The sequence below is a fragment of the Passer domesticus genome, chromosome 3 (assembly GCF_036417665.1).
Source record: "Passer domesticus isolate bPasDom1 chromosome 3, bPasDom1.hap1, whole genome shotgun sequence".
NCBI classification, from domain to species: Eukaryota; Metazoa; Chordata; class Aves; order Passeriformes; family Passeridae; genus Passer; species Passer domesticus.
In genome coordinates this window covers 36853923-36876837 of record NC_087476.1, presented here as the reverse complement: position 1 = coordinate 36876837, position 22915 = coordinate 36853923, and the positions used below count along the sequence as shown (strand labels likewise).

At 42.0% G+C, this 22915-nt stretch overlaps 1 protein-coding gene and 1 long non-coding RNA gene across 2 annotated transcripts in view; one reads left to right on the top strand and one right to left on the bottom strand.

Annotated features, from left to right (window-relative positions):
• LOC135296389 (uncharacterized) overlaps positions 1-18590 on the bottom strand; it is a 44657-nt gene extending 26067 nt beyond the window's left edge. The window contains exon 1 of the long non-coding RNA XR_010358454.1: positions 17000-18590. This is a non-coding gene — a long non-coding RNA (uncharacterized LOC135296389). The remainder of the gene's footprint in view (positions 1-16999) is intronic.
• Positions 13013-22915, top strand: part of GABRR1 (gamma-aminobutyric acid type A receptor subunit rho1) — a 29460-nt gene continuing 19557 nt past the window's right edge. Inside the window, exon 1 of the mRNA XM_064412639.1 lies at positions 13013-13241. Coding sequence (XP_064268709.1) covers positions 13120-13241 — 122 coding nt within the window. The 5' untranslated portion in view covers positions 13013-13119. The remainder of the gene's footprint in view (positions 13242-22915) is intronic.

The window sequence follows — 22915 nt, the reverse complement described above, 5'->3', positions numbered from 1 at the left end:
GACACCAGCATGCTGTGTTGCAAAGCCATAAACTTGCTACTACCCATGCTAATAGTCTGCTTTTTGGGTCCTTGCCCAGAGCATCTCAAACCACTATCTCCCCTTCTATTAGCTCTGTATTTCTCTCTGAGGTAATGACATTATTTTCCTTTAAACATAAACCATTCAAATGCTATTAGTATCAAACCTCTGACAACAAATTCACAGTTGCCAGAGAGGGAGTCGGAAGGATTTAGCCTAAGAAATCAGAGCCCATTTTCTGGTGCCTGAGAGTTCAATGAAGGAAAGAAAAACTGCCATTTAAACCAAAGCCATTAATGCTAGGCAGCTTTCCATAGCTGCCTTTTGAAGAGGGAGTGAGGAAGAAGGGGTTGATATATTTTATTTTGGGGTTTTTTTTGCATCTTTCGGTGAGTTTTACCACCCAAAGTGGTAGTGTGGACTGTGGCAGTCTGAGTCTTATTTCACACTTCCCCCACCCTGGGCAGTGAGCATCCTTTTCCAATCCTCTGCCTCACCCCAGAGGCAATCAGGAAGATGCATTTCCTTTCACATACACAATACACAATACCCGTTTATAGTCTCTTTCACGCTGGGGTAAACTCCCTGATACACCAAACTCCAGGACAAAGACCTCCTCGCTGACCCACCCTAGCTCCGGGGCTTCACAGTGTGGTCACTCCTGCGAGGTCCCCATCTGCTGGGGTGGGACAGAGACTCGGACAAGCGGCTGTGGAACTGCTTGTGGCCAGCAGGTGGAAGCCTGCCTGCACCGATGCTGCCTGCCTGCACTGCTGCTGCCTGCACTGCACTGCTGCTGCCTGCACCGCTGCTGCATGTTTTTGTGCCCCAGCACTCAGCACCACAGCCTCAGCCACTGCCCACCTGATTGTCACCCTGTCCCCACTGCTTCCCATGTCCCTGCCAGCCCCACTGCCCACGTTACGCTCCAAGAGGCAGAGACCTAGTCTTGGTTTGTGTAGCTTCCTAATGCAGCTGCCTATTGCAGTGTTTGAGGCTCTGGCAAAGAAAAAATACCAACTTGGTATTCCAGATGGAAAAAACACATGAAAAAATAGAGTGAATGACAGCAAAATTTCCTCCTTTTTTTTCCTTAACATTCATGTCTCTGTGCTCCAATAGAAAGAAAAATTGCAGGTGATTCTGTTCCCCTGGCTGCCATTCCAGGATTTGATCTGTCTGTGCAGAGCTGGGTGAAAGGCCCACCCCCATCCTGCCTCATCCCCCAGGTCAGTCCCCAGGTGGGACACAAGCAAGTGGCACTAGTGGCAGAAGTGGGGCAGTCCTGATGTGGACAAAAGTCCTGGGGACAGGCAGCTGCTCAGGGCCGTGCCATCCTGCCACTGCTGCAACTTGCTCAATTCTGCTTACTCTGGCTTGGATGTGCCACGGAATGTGAGCAAAAGGTTGAACTAGGGAATGTGCTGGCTGTGAGAGGCTAAAGAGGATAAATGTGTGGAAGAAAAAATATGTGCAGAAATCAATAATATGAGAAACTAAAATGATCATAGCAAAAACTGTATTAATTATGTTTGTGTTTTTTACAAGGCTTTCCTCTTCTATGGTCTATCTAATACTTTTTAAACTCTGCCACCTGCTAGCGTGCATGCAACAAAGTGTACATCCAGTTTTCTCTATTTTATCTGGAAATAAAACCATGTAAGTTAAAGACTGCCTCTTCCATCTATTCCACCTCAGTGAGCTGCTGAGACCTTTCTGATAGACCTTTTGTGCCTCAGTCCCCCATGTGATGTGCCTTGTGCTTGCTCATATACTTCAGTGACTCTTTTCAATGGCCTCCACACGTGATGGCTTTAGTAGTACATGCATGGATTCATACAATTGTCACTGACCTGGTTTGGAAGGGGGAAAGATGAAACCATAGTGAAATGATGTGGAAAGGTTAAAAAATAAAAGAGTTGTTTTTTTTCTGTAGCACAGTTCACCCAACATGTTACAAGCCCAACACTGCACACCTTATTTTCAATATCTTGCACTCTGTTTTTCCCATGCAACTTCTGCTTCACAGCAGGTCAAGACATCTCTGACCCTGCTTAGGGTTAGCTTGTTCATCAATGACTTGGATGGAGGTGCAGAGGCCCCCTCAGCAAGTTCACTGATGACACAAAGCTGGAGGAGTGGCCGAAACCCCAAAGGGCTGTGCAGCCCTTCAGAAGGACCCCAACAGTTTAGAGGGATGAGCAGAGAAGAACCTTCTGAAATCCATCCAAGGTAAATGCAGGGTCCTGCACATAGAGAAGGATAACCCTGTGCGTGGGTGCAGGCTGGGGGCTGACCTGGCTGATCTGCTTTCTGTGAGGTATGCTGTGAGGTGCTTTCTGTTCTCAGCGGTGCTCGGCAGAAGGCAAGTGGCAATAGTGACAAGTTGCAGCAAGATACAAGGAGAAAGCTGTTTAGGGAGGCTATGGAAACTTCACCCTTGGAGGTGTGAAAAATTCAACTGTACAGGATCCTGAGGAGGCTGGTCTAGTTGGATCTCTCAGGTTGAAGTACCAGCAAAACTTTTTAGCAGATTGTACAGGAAAATAGGCCTGTTCAGTAGTGCATGGTGATCCAAAAAGAAACATTAACATCAGGACTTCTTCTTAAGGCTCAGTTCATACTGAACAATAAACACTAAATTCAAATATTCTTGCAAACTAAAAGGAAAAATAAAACCCATGGCATGGAATAAATACATCATCTCCAGACAGTGGTTGCGCTAATAATAAATCTGGATCCCAGACAATTTCTTGCTATAGCAAGAAACCAGAAACCAAGGCTGATGGTTTCACATCCAATGAACCAAAATTGTTTTATGACTTTATCTGAAAAGAACCTATCAAAACTTTCAATTACATCTCAAGACACCAATGATAATTTGTGCTGCAAAAGGAACATGGCAAGTATTCCAATGAAAGATTTTAAATTATATGAAGACCAAAATTAATAAAAGCTCTATTCGAAACATAAATCTATTATGTCACTAAGACTTGACAAATAACAGTTGTTACTGACCATGCAGCCTGAGAAATCACAGGATTAAAAGTCATGAACTCCCTCATTCTGCAGAGGGATAAGCAGGATGCTCTGACACTAAAGAATCTTTACATAGAAGCTTGGTTCTTTGCCAGTGGCAGTGATTTCTATGCTACACAATCTTCTGTGGATTCCTGTACACTTGCAGTCAATGTCTGCAGAACAAGAACTCTTAATAGCATCTTCTTTCTGTTAAATATTGCAATCAGACTAATGGTCTACTAATTATAGTCTTGTCTCTTCCCATATTACACCATATGGTATCTGCAGACAAGAGGCAGAAGCTAATCTGGTGAAGAAACACAAAGCATTTCAGCCCACTATTTCTATAAAGACACTGACAACAACAGTAAGACGAATTGAGCAAATCAGTATTTTGCTACATTGAGATCCTGGAAGACAATAAAAAAGTCAATTGTTTCAATTACAATAAAAATTTTTGAATGTGCAAATAGTAGCTGTATCCCATACTAAAATTTTTGACGGGAATTCACTGGTTGGGAAAATGGTCTGAAATAACTCTAGTTCATCTTTGTAAATATGCTAATATGAGCATTAGTGGGGTTATGCTTGTGGGTAACAGGCTAAAGGGAGACACTGTAAGAAATGTCTGTGGAGGCATTCCTGTTTCACCACAGATGTGAAGACCTGGAAGGACTGCAGGAGTTTGAGATCCAGAGGCAGTGAACAGCACCAGCCAAGCTGGTGAAGCTGTGTCAGGCAGGTTTATTTGTGATAACCACCTAGCAGCTTTTAGAGATTGCCACTGAAGCCAGAATTTCATGTGACAGATTTATGGTTCCTGTTTGTTGTTCTCTTCCTGGTGTGTTTCAGTGGACCTCAGGTTGGTTTTTATTGCTGCTTTGAGGCATCGTTGTTACAGTGATGAAGATGAGTAGCAGAAGAAAAGGACCCAACCAGTAATTTTCCAAATGACCATGTATAATTCACAGAGCTTCAGTATATCCAAATGCCAGCTAATGTTTTTTCCACACAGAAATTCAAGGAATGTTGTTGTTAGGGTTGCCCCAATCTGCAGTCATGATCCAGTGTTAGTGAAAAACTGAAATATTGCCGAATTGACAGAGCTGGAGATTCTGCAGCATATTCACAGAGGAAAACAAAAGTTATTGGGTTTCTTTGTGCCAAAACTAAAAGGTTGCAGTGGCTCCAGTAAGGGGAAATATGTAGGAAGCCATTGGGATGGGTTGCCCATGGGCATTCCACATACAAGGCTCCATCAGAATGAAACAAGATAGAAAGGTGAGACCTGCTGACATTGACCACATCATTGCCTCTGCAGCCACAAATGAATGGTGTCAGTCCTGTGTGCAATGGCCAGACACCATTTGGCACTGGCAGGTAGGTCCACCAGATGGACACCCATGAAAGGGGGTGACTCCAAGAAGGAGCTAAAAGACAATCAATCTGTGCCTCAGATTACGTCTATCAAGGCAGATTGATTGACTTTTTTGTCTTTATTTAAAAAAAATACAAACTGTTATAGCCTATTATTTGTTTAGGAAAGTCTTTTTGGCCAATTTTTTAAAACTTCACTGTTACAACATCCTGCCCTCTGAAGTTACTTCACTGCCAAATTCAGCAAAGGTTGTCACATAAAAACATATTTGAGTTTAAAAAGCCCTGTTTAAATTTATCACTTTTCTGGTGCCAATAGTTGATGGTTCTCGGCCTGGCTCACTCAATATTTGATGATCTAATAATCTCTTTGTTATGGTCCTAGTATTGGACTTCTCCAGATTGATCCCTGTCTGAGAACTAGTCCAAATCCTTCAGAAAATTATTTTATCTTCAGTCAATAAATACATGCAGAGTGAAACAAACTTCATTACTATTGTAAAAAGAAAAAATCTGTTTCAGATTTTGTTCTGTGGTCTTCCAAGCACTGGATCTTGTAACAAAATTAATAAAGCTATTTTAATAAATCTTTAGCTTGATGGATAGAGGAGAACTCACTTTCGAGACTTGCCCAGTTTGCATCAACACATAAAGAGGAAATATAATCTTCAGGCTTCATACTCTTAAAATATTCATTTTTTTAAGTGCTAAAGCTAGCAATTTTTGTCCATGCTATTTATTTAATATCCTTTTTTAACTCTCCATTGGTGCCCAGAATTTTTTGGTGCCCTCCTTATCCTAAAATTATGAGCTACATTCTTGACTTTATACAGTCTAGTATCTACAAAGAGGACAGTTCTGTAGTAAGCTGTGTTCAAATGCCTCTAGCTCCTGGGCCTTTCCCTATAATATTCCATTTATTCCTTGTCAGTGATCCTTAATTTTTGGTCTGCTTCATGCCATTGCATGCTTATTCAGGAAGCAGTCTGTGGTTAATTCCTGCTTTTTGTCAAGAACAACATAGGATAAAGAACCAGCATCTTTGGGGACATAATTGTATTACCTGGTGAAGACTTGCCATTTGCAGTCATATTCAGTATGTGGGAGTTTATCCAGTTTGAAAATATTTTTATATTTTTCTTATTTTTTCTTGGTACTGTATTGTAGCAGTTCCTTAATAAAAATGCCATGTGGTGCAATATTAAACGCCTTACAGAAGCACATCACACAGCTCCATTTCCTCTGGCAAACACATTTTAAATTAATCAAAAAAGGATTAACTTGGAAAGATCTATTTTTCTTTAAAGCCATGCTAATTGACATTAATCAAATTACTAACTCTTCATTTATTGAGTGCCATATCAGCCTTTCCAATATTTTGTCAGGCTGAGGGCTGTAATTAGTCCAGTTGTTCCTTTAATCTCCTCTGAATATTGGCAGAACAACTCTCTTATTAAGCACTGCTGCCTTTGCTGAATTGCTATTGACAGCTCAGTAGATGTTACTCATACCCATGTCAGCTTTTGCCTTGAGATGGCCCTGCTGAAATCTCAGTGTTTGTAAGAATTTCAGACTCATCACCTCTCTTCTTCCATTTTGTCGCTGTTTTTTGAAAAACATTTGGAACAATTTCTTCGTTGATAGGCAGAGGCCCTTAGCATGTTGATGATGAAATTCCCTGTGGGGTGCTGCAGATGAGCTGTGAGAACAGTAGAGGAAGCTGGGAAACCCTTTTTAAACTAGCATTGTATTGTAAGAAATGTACTTGTTGCAGAAAAAGCAGAATGGTAGGGGCTGGATAGAGGGACTAAGGATCAGAATCTAGTAGCTGGAGAGAAATTAGTCTCTGTCTACAATGTCCAGGGTATAACTTCGACCCAGTCTTCTATCCATGCTTTCAAATCTTTTAGTTCTGAATCTTCCAACAGAATTTCCTTTAAGGGAGCAGTCCTTCCTAGTAAATGAGCGCTGTGTCCTGTGGGGATTAGGACATATTGGGGAGCATCAGGGGAAACTTTGACGTCTGTAGTATCCCAAGTCTGCCCCCTCTAGTATTTCTGCTAGTAGCAGGCAAAAATCCTTTACACCAGGCTGCACTAGGCATGTATGTAGTTTCAATATTTTAATTCAACCCTGTTAAACTGCTAACAGCCAAGTATACTTCTAAAAGCGTCTTTTATCTCTCATTTATCTTATACTCCTCTTTTTGTATTTTTTCTTCAGTTTTAGTAGCAGAACCTCCATGCAAAAGGTCAGGTTCCCCATGGCCAAGAACACAAAGCCGCCTAATCCAGCTAAGGCAGCTCCGGGGAATTGCAGGAGGGGCAGAAACAAAAGGACACAGCTCAGCACGCAACGTGCATAATCTCTCAGAGTGCAGGGCCACGGAGAGGCACTTGCAAACTCAAATGTGTCTCCACAGGCACAGAGACACATCATGCGGGGAGCTGTTGCCACATTCTCTTCATAGAGAAAAGCAAGGCGCAAGTCTTCCCAGGAATATTTCTGGGTTTCACATTCTCTGAACATCAGAGAAAGGGAAAACACAATTCTTATCACTTGCTGTGCCTGTGTTGTGCCAAAGTGGAATGCAGTATGGAGATTGTTGTGAAGTGAGGTGTTTTGTTTCCTTGGCCTGTTAGGGCCAGGAGAGCGTGTGTGTGTTGGACTGTCTCGGGACAGTCAAGGGAGAATCAGGAGATGAGTGCAGTGCTGTGCTGTTGTGAGCAGAGTGAGTGCGTGGCAGATTCAGTTTAGATGCAGTGTATATAGTATAGTATAATAAAGTAATTAATTAGCCTTCTGATAAGCTGGAGTCCGATGCATCATTCTCTCTCTCTCACCAATGTCGGGGTTGCCCTTGCTTCCATAGGGAGCAAAGACACATTTCGTGGAGGAAGACATCCCTGAGGGAAGAGCTCTAATGAAAGGAGAGTGGTACTAAAGACATGCCTCGCTGGGGTGTTGTGGCATTGCTATTCATCTCAGCAGCTCGGAACAGCAGCTCGGTGCATTAGCCCCCGAGCAGTGCAATTCACTCAGGCACATTGTTTGCTGTAGCCATTCAGGTTTCTGCTCAGTGCAGGCTTGGCCTATTTCCCTTTTCTTTCATGCAGTGCACAATCCATTTAGGGATTTATAGCGGCTTAGAGGCCCATGTACGCTGCCTTGTCTCTATCTGATTTTTATTCTGCGATAAGAAGGCTTGGGGTCATGGGTTCACTGGCACTTGCTCCTCCTTACATTCAAGTTGCACAGAAATCTAATTATTCATTAGTGTTTATGATTTCTTCAGGTCCACTGATGTCTTCATCGCTGCTTGGAGAAGTTCCAGGGTTTGCCACAGAAAGCATGTGAATCTGCTCTGATGTGATGTTAAGCAAGGGGTGCAAGAGACACCAGAGAGGAGCAGGGGCATGAAAAAAAATGTGATAACAAAGTGCAAAGGCTATTTGCGGTGAAAGCCTTGGCCAGTATAAAGTGACGTGATTCCCATCCTGGTGCACACCTATGCCAAATCATATAATGATCTTTAACACTGCACACTAAAATCTTCCTGTTTGAACATTTTCTCTGCCCTGTTCTGGCCAGTAGCTCCTGACCTCTGCTCTCCACAATCACAGCACATCTAGCTACAGCCTGGAAAAGGATGTATTTGCCTCGTGCCTGCAGAAGAAGCACTGTCTTCTTTCCCTTTCTCTGTGGGCTTCTTTAGTTTTAACCATTCCAGTGTAAATACATATTTCCACACTTCTCTCATCCTCTCAACTTCCTGGGGAGTTTGATTTCGAGACACACAAAGAGCAGAGCTATGAGAGCTAGGAATGCTAGGAATAGCCACCAGCTCTGCTGACACCACCATAGTGAAACTCTGTGGAAATGCCACTTATCCCTAGGTTGATCGAATTCTGCATCCTCGTCTGTACCAGCATCCTCCTTGGATATGGTTCTGTAACCCAACAAACGTGTGGGATCCAGCTGACATTTCAGCTTACACAAATGACATGGATCTCCTGTGAATATGACAAAGAATGGAAGTATTCTTCTTAAACAGGACACAAGTAATGGATGCGGAAACCCCACTAACTTCATATTGAGCCAGATTTTTTAAGTGTCTTACAACACCCATGATAGAAGACACTAAAGAAGTAAAAAACTATTCTCTGACCATTGTCTCCTGAAGCACAGAGTACCATTTCTGAAAGAAACAGAGCTGCAGCAGGAAAATAACTTTCCAAAAGCCAAACAGCACTCAATCTGTTACACAGGAGCTCTTGTGCTCCTCCAGCTCCCTCAAACATAAATCACAACAGAGATACAGTGACACAGTTGTCCATCAATAGCTCTTAAAGGCAGACGCCTGCTGGGAAGAGGTTAGAACATCTAAATGCTCTTTAATGTGTGTCTGCTATAACTTAACTATAGTTCCAAGAATATTTACACAGAGTGTGCTGTGTGTTGCTGCACTTTTTGAAGCTTTGGGTAATTAGTTAGATAAGAGAAGGCTGGGTTATGATTTGACTGGAGTTATTGTTGTGCCAGACACTTTCATGGCATTGTGCCTTGCCCCGAATGCTCTGAAAGTATTCCTGGGTTCCTGTAGTGTCTGGTGGTTTATGTGACTGTTCTCCAGACAGGATTTCTGCTCCTGACAAGTTCAGCATCTCAGTATATTGTTGACTCAAAGGCAAAACAATGTGTCTCAATTTATTCTTCTGACTTCTTCTGTTCTCATTTTGGAGATGGATAGGTTATAAACAGAACTGGATAAATAGTTTATTCTTCTGGAATCAAATGGAAAAAGTGTATATTTAACAAATTATAATAATTTTCTTGCACCAAATTGAATGAAAAGTTTGTTTTTGTGACATTTCTTATCATGTTTTGTTAATGAAAATCCAGGAAATTCAGGATTAAAGTCCTGAAGGGTCTGGGAAACCTGCATTTCTATGCCTCAGTAACTAAGCAGAAACCCAAGACCCTGTTGAACTCCTCTGAGGAACATAGTGATCAAAGTGGTAAAATCCTCGAGCCAGGAAAGCATCACCAGCTGGCAGGAGCTGAGCAGGACTGAGCTGAGCAGGAGCTGGGGGTGGCATTCCTGAGGGGAGATCAAGCTGCTCTAAGTGAGGGCAGCTGCTGGGGACTGCCCTCCAACTTCAAACCTTATTCATTGTTACTTACTCAAGAACTCTGATTTCTTTCACCTTTCTTGTTCAGGATCATTTATTTAATCTGTCTGACATGCTTTTTTATTTTTGTTGTGAATTATCAGTTGCCTTCAGCTCCTGCTCTAACCCAAATAAGCCTGGTGTCTGGCTTCAAGCACAAAAGCATTCCAGGAAAGATGGCTTCTGCTATAAAAAAGAAATAGCTGGCCTTTCCTACTGCAAAACTCAACATTGCTCAGTTGACTTCATGGCTACAGTCCATCCCCACTTCTTGGTCTATTCTTGGATCAGCTGCTGTCTGGCTTTGAGGGATTTGACACAATCACTTCACATTCAAATGGCTGTCTCTTATCCATAGAACTGGTGTTAAAGTTAGGAAAGTCAACATTTTTTTGTTTTCCATTTCAAAATTTGCTCTGAGATCTTGTAAGCATCAAATGCAGGTGAAAAGTTAGTACTTATTGGGTACTGGAAAGCAGAGTGTGTGTTAGATTTTATATTTTTGAACACTCATTTGATGGGTCAACAAGAAAAAAAAAGCCAAGGGATTACCAAATCAAATAAAACTAAATAATAAATCAAAATGCAAATATTTTGATGCATATCTCTGGGATGTTCCCACCAAATCTAACAGCTGATAAGATAAATAGTAAAGTCATTTGAGGAGACTGCAATCAGCTCACAGGTAGCCCACAAAATGTAGAAACAGATGAACTTGTTAAAAATAGTGTTCACTGCAAATTATTCAATCTTTTCATATTTGGTATCCAGAGGGTTTTACCTATGGAATGAAAATAGTGCTGCATCTTTAATATTTAGAAATTCTCGTGGAGAAAGCAGGCAAAATCAATTGTCCATCTGCTCAAGATCAATATTAAGCAAAACTGGAGGACAAACTTTTTGAAAGTTCTTTTGTTCAATTTTTTTGTTTTCTTTTTCAAATACCTGGCCATCTCTCTTCTTGTTCCTGGATGTTTGAATTTTCACATTTTTTTTCTAATTCTGATATGGAAACTTTCCATCATTTTTCCTCTGGGAAAACCAGAAAGAAATAGTCCTGGAGGGGACCTTGGGAAGTAAGGTAGGCTAACCTTTGGTCCTAAGACAAGACCAGTACAGCTGTCTTAATTGTTTCTAATTATGTCAGTTGGAAACTCTTTCCATGTAATCTACTTCCCTGTCCCTATTGTTAGAAAATATTCCTAGTATCAAATCTAGTATCTAACCTCATTTTTACCTCATTTTCCCCTTACTAATCTTTCAGTTACCTTTTTCTTCTGTATCTCATGGCCATTTGGAGCAGAGTATTTTTCTGTTTGAAGTGACTTTACACACCTGGGGGCATACACTGTGCCATTCCTACCCTTTCCAGCCCTCCAGGGTTGCCCCCCAGGTGGTTTGCAGCTTCCTTGCAGGTAATTTGCAAAACATATTTTGTTACATCTTGCAGGCCAGGAGCAAGTCATGGATGGCTGCTCTTGAGGTACAGCAAGATAAACTGAGCCAAAACTTGCAAATGTTTTGCATCAGTCCTGCAGACATTTCAGCCAGACCATGCTTCTCTGTCTTGCTTATGGGAGTGCTGTGTGAGATGGTGTTGAAAGCTTATCTAAATCTGCTGCTTCTCCCCCTGCTCTGAAGCCTGTTGGCCTGTCTGGGAAAGAAGTTTCTTCCACATGTTTATTCTTCAAGACCCCACATCTATTCTTCATCTAGACATTTTCTTTAAGGAATTTAGAAGTTGTCTGATGATTTGTTCCAGAATTTTTCCATGAATTGCTCATATTTTAACTTTTCTTTGAACAACAATCCAAAATAGGGAAATTAAACATGTTTTTTGGCCTTCTTGATATATTCCTTTAGCAAATTCTGTCTGTTAGTGAGAGAATAATTGTTTCCCTCCTCTCACGTGTACCAAGACACCTCCAGCTAATTGAAGTCATAGCTATCCATTGCTTGTCAATCCCCATTGTCCCCCTAAGAAAGGGACTAGTATGTTTGAAATACATATAAATCAAAAATACATTTATACGGGTTATTGAGACTGGGAAGAGTATATCTAACACGCCCACCAGTGAAAATAACAGTTATTAAGGTGCGTTTTATTCTCCTTGAGAAGAATACGTGAACCAATGTAAATGGAATGCAGGCGATTTTCAAAGTTAAATGAGCACAACTTGTTGAACAGTAGCATGGATCAATCATCACAACAAACTGCTGGTGACTGATTGCCCATCTCTTGAAGCCTGAGTGAATTTGTATAAAAAATGTTTTATCCCCACAAATCATGAAGTTGAATCTTTGTTGATTGAATGAAATGTTAGTGCCTTTCATGGATCCCAAGGCAGTGTAAATGCTCACCAAAGTCAGTGAAACCACAGCAGCTTAGGCCAGGTAGAGATCTGCTCCCCAGGGGTTGTAGAAAGAGATGGGCGACCTGACAAACTGCTCTGAAATAGAAATCCATGGGTGAAAGGAACAGGTAACAGAGGAAGAAGAGCCTTGTCAGCAAAGGAGTGGGACAAGGCTGGTGGTGTCAGCAGGACGAAGGTGAGGTCTCCATGAGAAGGCACAAGCAGGAATCAGAGCTGTGAGGCCTTGGGGAGAGGCACAGAGGAGAAGGAGCGTGAACACGGAGGTCAGGGTTGTGAGAGAGGGGGTGAGCTCCAAAGTGATGGGCAGTGGGGCTGGATCAACCAGTCCTATTTCTGCCCACACCATTTTATTTTCTTTACCACAGGTGAGGATCTTGCCAGCCACATGAGACCTGACATACCAGGCCCCCATGTTCTCCTGCAGCTCTGGTGGGTCTTTGCTGCTCAATTTCAGCAGGATAGCTCCAACATCCCTGTGCAGAGGGCACAGCCATCTCTCCCATTCTGTCCTTCCCTGTTCCTCTGAGCACTAGATATTTTCCAGACATGGTGCTCAGCAGAGCACAAGTTGTGAAAGCACCAACCCCTCTGGCCACAGCACCACTGGATACTAAAGTAATGTATATGAAAACACAGGATCAAATGCTGCTTGTAGATCCAAATAATTTTTTTTCCCTGTAAATTCATATATGTTTATTAATACTTTTCAATTTATTGCAATGCTTGTAACAAACATTAGTGCCATGTAGATAAGTTTGTGATTAAAGAATCACCAATGATATCTACCTGAACAAATGCACTACTTCATTTAACAAGGTAGAAATATAGATATGTGCCACAGGTATTTGAACAGGGTTCAATTTAAACCAATTAATAAAATAGCCTGTTTGGACTAAAAATAATTGTTGTCTGAGAATACGTGAATTCAACAGTGCTAGAAAATCCCTGCCATCTGACGTAGAAGGATTTATAGGTTTAGTGGAAATTGCTTTCCCCACTGTCCAGATTAAATACTGCAGGATGATTTTTTGTATGAGTAAACATCCTTCCAATAACGATCAGACCGATAATGTCTTAAAAAGAGAAACAGGATCTACATTTAGATTTTCTTTTTCTTGTATGGACTATTTCTGGATACAGGACCTTCAGGTAACATGTTGACAGTCCATAAAATGCATTTTAGCATCTTCCTCCTGCTGTGGGGATGGATTTTATCCACTGAATGCAGAACCCACCGACAAGGAAAAGAAATACATGAAGTATACAAAAAAGGCAGGTGAGTCTCATGTTTTTTTATTCAAGTAGCCACAGTTTGGATAAATGTAATGTTTTGGGTGATGATAAAATGACTAACAGATAATTTGAGCTTGCATTTGCAGACTGTGATCTCTCAGGCAAAAATATTTTCTGTCATTTCTTTTGCCAATGAGTAAGTTTTAGTGCATTTTTCTACAGTCAAAATCACTGCTTCCTTAAAAAATAGGTTTCTGAAGTGTCTCAAAGTTTGAAAGGGTACAAAAAAAAGAGGCATTTATATTTACTGTAGTTAAAATGTGATAGAATATTTACATGAAAGTGAAAATTAAATTTAGGTCCATGAGAATTGTTTCATTCACTAAAGATTAGATGGACTTTAGATCTCAGATGAAAACATTCAGAATTTGGTTTTTTGTTCCCATATAATTTGTTTTATAGACCTTTTAAAAGGAAAAAAATAAAGTCTCAGCAAGGCAATGGTCAGTTATCAGAAGAAACAGAAAGAGCATTCAGTATATAGTATTAATATGCTGAAATTATTTAAAACATTGTCTATTCTTTGTCTCTCTATCTCTCTCTTACAAAAAGAGTGTGATATTTTGCTCTCACTATCTTGTAGACAGCCATTTTAGGAGGATTTGAATTGAGGAAGTGTTTTTGCTACAACTGAGTTCTGATTATTTATGTTCTATTTGGGAAATATTTGGAATTTTGAGTGAGGATTTTTATGCTCAGGCACAAAACAAGTTACACCTGGAGGAATTTTTTTCTTTTAATGTAAGACTATAGGTGACACATTTAATTTTGTTTAAATGCTGTGTACTGTTGCTTGTGACAGACAGAAGCTATGTTGTCTCTGCTTTACTATAGTGCTGTTCTGTAAAGACTCCATATCATCATCAGTACTGTAAAGTGTATAGGGATGGAAATGCAGGAATGTCACAATCCTGAGGAATTCAAACCACTCTTATTAGCCTTCAGAAAAATCAGCAGAAAGGTAGAAGGGATGGAAAGTGCTTCTTTTCCTACAGCCCCTTGCAGCAGGTGAGGGGTGCCTTACAGAGTGGCTGCAGTGTCCTGGTTGGTACTTGGGCATCCATGAACATTTTATATGTAGGACGTGGCTTTAGCAGTGACACCACCTCCTTGGAGGTAAAACTGGCAAAATGGATGCAGTGCTCTCTTCACAACCAGTCCCCACGGGATGCATTACCAGAGGCGGTGTGGGTACAAGACAAGCACAAAATCCCTTTTTTTTTTGTTGAGGCTTCATGACAATGACAGCAGAGGTGATGTGTTGGCTGTAGCAAATGAAGAGGGTGAAAAGCAAGGTACCACGGTGTGAGCTGGGAAGCATCCAGACGAGAGGAATGTGCACACACAGCCATTTTCTTGCTTGTCATCTTTAAGGAAAGTTCTATATGCACTAAATGTTTAAGAGTGTCAGTGCAATGAAGTGACAATATAACAAATCAAAGCAGAAAAGTGTTAAAAATGTGTGAAAATGGAAAAGAAATACCTATTCAGTAAATGTGGGAGCTGCCTCTTCACCTATACTTTGCACATGAGGTGTAATTGTTCCAGGGTAAGCCCATCAGAAAGCCCTGAGGTGGTGTAGCTCTGGAGGATTGGCTCCACTGCCCTCCCAGCATGCCCACACTGGCCTGGGAGGACATTTCTGGCCTATTTTTTCCTCAGTATGGCACAATGATGTTGAGGAGAGCTGATGGGGAGAAGGGAACAAAGCTGGCCTGTGGCTGTAGGGTTGGCTGTCCACCAGCAGTGTGGTGCCCAGCACAGTGCCCACTTTGCCCTGTGATGGCACAGCCTGTGAGACACCCATGTAAAGTAAAAAAAACATTATTATGGCCATCCATAGGATGACCATAGGACCTTAGGATTTCCTCCTAAGCACAAACAACAAACCCTTCTGTACCAAAACCCTAACCTTCAACATCTAATTCAGAATGGGATTGCGAGTATTTTTTAACTCTGGCTTCCATCTATTTGCTCCTGTTCTGTGCTATCTTGTCATCTCTCCATCGAGATATTTGCAGGAGGACCAAGCCTCCATTCATCTCCGCTTACATACATTTAGGAGATTATAGCTTCTTGCATTTCTCAATGTGGAATGTTTTCCAAGTTTTGACCCAGCCATTTTGCTGTTTTCCTCTGTCCCTTCACTGCTTTTTCAGGATTGACATCAGGAATAGGTACAGTATTTGTACGGCCCTCCAGCAGTTTCTGTATGCAGAGGTAATCCCCCTGACCTTCTGGGACTGCTGTCAGGATCTCCCAGTGGAAGATCATTCCTGTCCAACACTACCAGGCATCTGTGTATGGCAGAACACCTCATCTCAGAGGTCCAGCCAAGCCTCTTCGCTCTCATGGGATGGTCTCTTAGAAGTTAAGATGCTGGTTATATAAAATAGTTTTGAAGTAGGCATTGCTCCTTGGCACTTCAATCAAGGTCCATGCCTTTTTCCATCACAGAGTTAGACCCTGGATCCAAAAGGATTCAGAGGATAGTAACAACCTCTGGGGTAACAGAGGATGGTATATCACATCAGAAAAACTTGCAGAGAACATTGTTCCTGAACATTTTGGATTTGACTCTGTTTCCCCCTCCCTTCAACACCCAGCTCTGGACAGCCTGTATGCAGGAGGAGAAGTTAGAGTAATTGACCTCTTTGCTCCCCTCTGAACACTCTTATCTCTTGCTCCATAAGGCTTGTGGTAAGAACCAGGATGGAAATCCATCCCTCCACTGTAGCCTTTTCTTTCTGAAGAAAGACACAGACCTCAGTGGAGATTGATGGGAAAATCTATTTGATGTGGAAAAGACTGTCTCCACACCATCACAGGATGCTCAGGATGGCTTGATTTGCACCCATGACCTCCCTAACCCCCAGAATCTCTACAGAACAACAAGATCATCCTCTTGCCCTAGTGCCAGGGCTCAGTGCCAGCCACCGGTGTTGGCACACGGCAGAGGCACCTGCTGTAAAGACCTGCCACATGGGGTGGGTTGCCAGCTTCCTGCTGTCCCTGACAGACGTGTCCAGCTTTGCTCCTGATTGTCATGGTGCAGCTGCTGGAGGAATACATAGGCTTTTAGCTTGTTTCTTTGGATGGTGTGTCAGTTTTTCCCAAGGAGACTCACTTGCACTGAACTCTGCTTTCAAATTAAAACTCACCACTGGATCTGCAGTTTTCAGCTCCAGGACTTGTATTTCCACCTGCTCAGATCCAGCTGAGCTCACATCCACACCTTTCACATTCTAGAGATATGGTGAATGGAATGTATGGGGAGCTGCAGGGTCAGACATCTTCTCTGTCACAATTTTTGTCACTGCAGGTACCCCATTCTAGCATGAGGCATGAGAACTGTGAAGCAGAGTGAGCAGACAGGAGAAGTTTTGCCCATGAGAGTTCATGCATACACCACAGTCTTATAAGGACTGGGTTTGCATGAATTTTGAAAAGATCCCAAATAATTCCTTAAATAAAGCTGCTGAGGGTTTAGGACATAGTGTGACAAGAAAATGGCAAATCAGTCTAGGTCAAAGTATGCAAACAGTCACAGTGAAAGCAACATAGTAGATAGCTTTATTGCATGGAACTTACTACAGAGCCTTCAAATATTGTAATTCACTGTAAAAATGTCTGTGTGCCAGTCAAAGACTCAACTACTTATTTTTGCTAATCTCCAGGACAAATCACCTCAAAGGAATTTCACTTCAAAGAGCAGCAATATAAAAATAAAAGCTTTCTCACCTTGCAGACCCGTTCACAGTTTGCAGTCAGCCATCTGCAAAACCTGCAGAGATTGCAAGGCTTTTTCTGCCTGTTGGGTTCAGAGTGCCAAAACTCCTACAGAAAGGAGCTGAGTTCCGGAGCACTGGCAAGAGAGCTGTTTGCTGTTTTCCCAACTGCTCAGGCTCTTGGAAAGCCACCAAGCTCTGGGGGGGTCACTAGAATGATGCAGAAGCTCACTAAAAGTCAAAACATCGTTGTGCCAACAAAAGGGCCAAAGCCTGTGTTGCTAATTAGACTTGCAGAATCTACTAGAGAGGATGAGCGATAGGAAAAGGACTATCCTGGAGCTGAGCCATGTTGTTCTGCCAGAGCTAACTGCTGGGGGGAAAAAAATCTCTTTTAACACTAAAATCTCCCTGAACAGCATTAAAACCACCTTTCAGACAAACAGCTCTCAACAGAAGAGATTCCACTGTAAAAGATCTAGAGATCATGTTTGTTTAACCTTACCTAAGGGACTCACTTCATGTTGTTAGTCATGTCCCTACCATTCCCTAACCAGTAATTTTGCCTCATTCTTATCTCCAAATAGTAACCCATTTGCATAAACAAATCTTGCTAGTGCAAGCTGTCTTTAGATCAGACATGTGGAGTGCATGGTAAGACTGTAAAATGCCTGTTGAAGGCATTGCCACATTATCAGTGGTGAGCCAGAGCCAGTGAGCCTGCAGCTCCCAAGGCATTGCTTTCTGGGATCAGTTTGAGCTGTGTCTGGACACCACTTGCTCCAGCAGTACTGAGTCTCAGGAGAGCAAGAGGCCAGTGTGGACTTCAGGCCAGTGCAAGTGGTATCTCTCCATCTCCCCAGTAACTTGCCTTCCCCTTTCCTCCTTTTCTCTTCATCTCCTTTACTCCTTTTCTTTCCCTCATTCAAGGTTTCTCCTCTTCTTCAATAAGCTGTTTCTCTTTTTTTTTGTCCCTTTCTCTGCCCTGTGTTTCACCTACCTCATTTTTTCCCTAGCCACATCCCTTGCCCTGTCACGCAGATCTGCCAAGATTTACCCTGTTGCTTTTCATTTCATATTACTTTGTGGCTTACTTCAAACCCTTTTCTTCCCTCCAACCATGCTCCTCTTCTTTGTCTTGTTATACATTAGCTTATTTTTTGTTAGTGCTTTGCCATTTCTGTCATTTGCCTTTTCACCCCTGTCGTTCTTTCAAGAAATTTTAATCATGCATGGCACCTTTTTTTGGACCTGCCAGAAGTGTCCCCCCTCTGCTTCTCATAGCAAGTGATGATGCTTTGAAAACTCTATTCTCTACTTTCATCATTATCACCAGCCTCCTTTCATCCCTTCTAGAATTTACCTCGAGTCTATGTGCCACACAGCTTCCTAACTTTATTTGTTTCATTTGTGGCAGAACAGCCTCTACTGGCACTTCTGTAGCTATGATCATATACCCAAGCACTCTGCAGCCTTACTTGGCCCTTAATGACAGAAGCTCCAGGTAACATTGCAACTTGCTCAGGATCAGCAGCTTCATGTTTTCTTCTGGCCCACCAGAAGAAGTGTTTTATAAGCTGTTGTGAGGAGATATAACAGGTTGTGTGAAGCTTAGCCAAAAAAAAAAAAAATCAACCCCAAACCAATCTGAAGATGTTGCAAGGTAATTTCTTCCCTCCTGAGTGCATATAAATTGATTTTCTCATTGCAGGGTTGAGTTCACATATAGTGAAGTAGTGATGTTTTTTCTTCTAGAATATGCTCAGTCACCTTCCAAACTCACTTCTGTGAAAGCACTCACAGATTTCAGAGTGAATTTCACAGTGTGATGCCATGCTTATGTACTTTCTTTCAAATTTCTTGTCCTTGCTATGCATTGTGGAAAGTCTTGAGTGACAGATTCCTGCCCACCTGCACCAAGCTACTCCTGAATTCATATGCTTGCACCATTATCACTTGGCCAACTTCTCCTTTCCCACTCTGAGTGCCCTGCTCAGGCTGCCTGGAAGGCTTCTCCACCTCCAAGATCTCTCCTCTTACTCTGCTATTTTTTCTAGCTATGGACATTGGATATGTAACATGTGGGCATGCCTTGGTGTTGCTAACAGCATTGAAATGCCTTCTGTCTGGTTTGCTTCTCTGTTCCCAGTAATTCCTATTGTTTGTCCTCTTGGGCACTGTGCATCATTAAGCTGATGTTTACCAAGAAATACCACAATGACACTTCCTTAGCAGTAACAGCAGAGGCCATCACTATTTTAACATAATTTCTGAAAGCAAAATGGAAAAAAAAAAATACAAAGTAGAAATCAATGTACGCTTTTCTGAATTTGCTAGCACTGATTTTTTCTGAAGTCATGAGAATCTGCTGCAATTTTCCACCCACCTACTTTGAATAGTTACATATCCTCTGTAAATATTGTTTCCAGTAATTACTCTTTTATCCAAAATAATTATAAAGCTAATGATCCTATCAGAGGTGGATCACGGAACTACACTGGGAAACTTTCTTCATGGTAAAAACTCTCCATAATTCCTCTGTTTCTCGTTTTGTAACCATTCAAATGGGGAACTTCTTTCTGACTTCTGATTTCTTTATGTGAAGAACCTGTCAATAGTCTTTTGGAATCTCAGGTACAATGTGTGATCTTGGTTACTCTTGTATACAAGGCCACTAACTTTTTAGAGAAGGCCATTTCTTTACAACAACTGCCTGAAAGGAGGTTGTAGTGAGGTGAGCGCCAATCTCTTCTCTGAGGTAACGAGAGACAGGACAAGAAGAAATGGCCTCAAGTTGCACCAGGAGAGGTTAAGATTATATATTAGGAAAGATATTTTCATGGAAAGGGTTGTGAAGCATTGAAACAAGTTTCCCAGGGAAGTGGTGGAGTCACCATCTCTGGAAATTTTCAAAAAACATGGATATGGCATTTGAGGACATGGTTTAATGGTGAACATGGTGGTGGTCCCAGGCTAGACTTGATGATTTTAAAGGTCTTTTCTGAATTTAATGTCTCCATAATTCTAAAGAGCATAATATCCTTGAAGAAAACTCTTCTTCAATACATACTGTATTTATCTGGTGTCTAGTTTTGGTGGGTTTTGCTTTCTTTGTAGCTAATTAGTCCAGTGGAACAGTCAGTAGCTTTTTAGAGTTCCAAAGAACTGGAAAGCTGTTGCCTTCCAGTCCTGTGTCACCAATGACAATTAATTCAACAGTTTCTTACTTAGCTTTCTTCTGAGTAAAAGCCTGTTGACTTGTTACTGTTCAATCCATTTACTTTAAATCTATCTCTGGTCCTGTGCCAAGATGAATATTTCTTAACTTTGCCCCAACAGCAGAGTTGTTACAATTCCTCTTTTTCTGTTCTATTCTATTACAATTCTTTTTTTTTTTTTTGCCTAATTATTCCCCATTCATCATTTATACATTTATTTCTTCATATTCCATGCCATTCTTAGTATTATCTTTTATTGCACTTCGTCATATTGACATCAGACCTTTTCTCCAACAGATTGTGGCTGCTTTGAATTGTGACCCTAGATCCACAAATGCCTGTTTCTCTTTCAAGCATGCCCTCATGCCTGAGTTTTACAGTTGTCATCTGTCCTATTATTGAAAACATTGACCAGCTATTTCCAGGATGAAATCTGTGAAATGTTGTTTAGTGTCTCTCAGCAGCAAATTAATGGCGTCACATTAACCACAGTAGTTCAGACATGTTCAAAGTCACAGTTTCATCTCGACCCTATTTCCCTTGTTTAGTAATGAAATGTTAAAAGCCTCACTCACATCTACTTTTCCACCTGCTTACACTAAGGCAGCCAGTTACACCGTCAGACAGGACATTAGACTGGTTTGACGTCAATTATTGCAAAGATTCACATTGACTGATCTTTATAATCTCATTATTCCCTGGGGGAGGGGCAAACCAATGGATCCCTTGAGTTTGTCACAATTTATTATTGGATCTCAAAGTTCCAACTTCCTTCTTTTGTACCCTTCTTAAAACTGGGTATTGTTTTCACCCTCATGCTCTCCCAGGTGCATCACCCATCTCTGAGGAGTCCTTGGAGGTGGTGGCTTACAGCTCAGAGTCTGTAGCAGCTGGTTCTCCCAGTGCTCCTGGGAAAATGCCATCAGCCTCTGTTGACTTAAATACCTCCAACTAGCTAAATACTCCTTAAAATGCCCTTCCCTGATCTACACTGTGCTTGCAAGTCAACTTTTCTTCTGAGACTGGGTCAGACATGAAACCTTTCAGCACGTTCTGCATTGCTCCGTTAATTCTCCTCTTCCCTTCATCTGTTTCTTGTTTTTACTTGGCTGAGTCCTGGCACCATGCCTGCCTCCTCCTTCTGCTTCCTCCAACTCTTCCTTCCAACATATGTAACACAAAACTCAACAAACACCGATGCACTGGATGCAATTGCTGCAGCATAGAGGCACTTCCATTTTTGCAATATCAAGTACAGTGTCAAGACCTCAGGTGGCACAACATTTCGAGGAGTTATCAATATGTGTATGTATGTTCCCTTTTTTTCTTTAGTCAATGTTTATGTCTAGGCAAAGAGCAAAAAAGTGCAGCTTTTAAAGGGTGTGTGTATATGTCTCCTGCATATTTTGGATTCTGAGACTGACCAGTATTCAAGTAATAATGGATTAAAATGGGGCTCTCATTAAATTTTCTGTATCACTCAAAAAAAAAAAAATGGTAGAAGATCTCTGAATCCCAGTTTCTCAGACTTCATAATGTAAATATCAAAAATAGAGCTATTTTCACCTTTCTTTTAATATATTTAACAATATATATTACAATAGCATATATAGCTGGTGAAGTGCATGTCGCCAGGTAAAAGCAGCTTCCTCCTATTTCAAGTTTGCTCTGTCCTCCCTCAGGTGCTGGGTGGGTTTTCTTCCCGTTCAGCTACCTCACTTTTCCTCCCCCTGCAAAGCTCTTCCCTGGGCTCTGGACAACCTCTCAGTCTTCACCTGGACATGCTGCACCACCTATTCACCAGCATCTCCTGCTTGCTGAGAAATTTTCCCAATTCATTTGCAAGTCATAAGGCATTCTCTGGAGGACCTTTCTGTGAGCTCTCCCTTCCAAACACTCTTTTCTTCCTTTGGGACACATGCTGGGAAGTTCTTTAGCCCAGCAAGGCTCACATGACTCCAGGAGCTGGACATTATCTTTGTCCAGCAGCACTCTGTGGTGAGGGGACACCACTACTCATGAAGGACTGTCCAGGCTCTCTGTGCCCCAGGAGTCATCCCACAAAATGATGAGGCACTGTTGAGTCTGATGCCACCCCTCTTCTCTGCTCCTTCTGATATCTTCTGGCATTACCCAGTGTTTCCCTTCCCTCCCCACCTCTGTCCATCCAGCCTCTTTTCTCAGTGAGACTGCCCATCCAGTCTCGCCCAAAGCATAGACACTGTTGCAGATCCCAGCTCCCTTTGTCTCTGCCCTACTTTTTCCCCGCAGGAACCTCATGTATGTTTGTGCCTACAATCCCCAGCTCCTTTTTCCTTCTCCCTCATTCCCTAACCCAGCATTCCAGTCTGGTTTTGGCCTTTAGCAGGATGCTGATGTTGTATGAACCCCAGTCACTAACCGGTCATAAAATAGGGAGATCAAAGCCTACTCAAATATGTAGGCATTTAATATGATTTTTACACTTCTCACAGATCTCTATAGTACCAATACTACTTTGTCAATCCCATGTCCATCCTGCCAAGACTTTGTTCCCTTCAGGGACTTGTGCTGCCTCTGCTCCCCTCTCCTGCCTTGTCCAGACGTAATTTCATGGGAAGACCAAGCAGAATATGGGTGCTGGCACTCCCCTGCCCACCATGGCATGAGGTCTGTGAAGCACAGCAGGTGCAGGATGGGAGGCACAGCACAAGCTCTCCACCCCTGCTCAC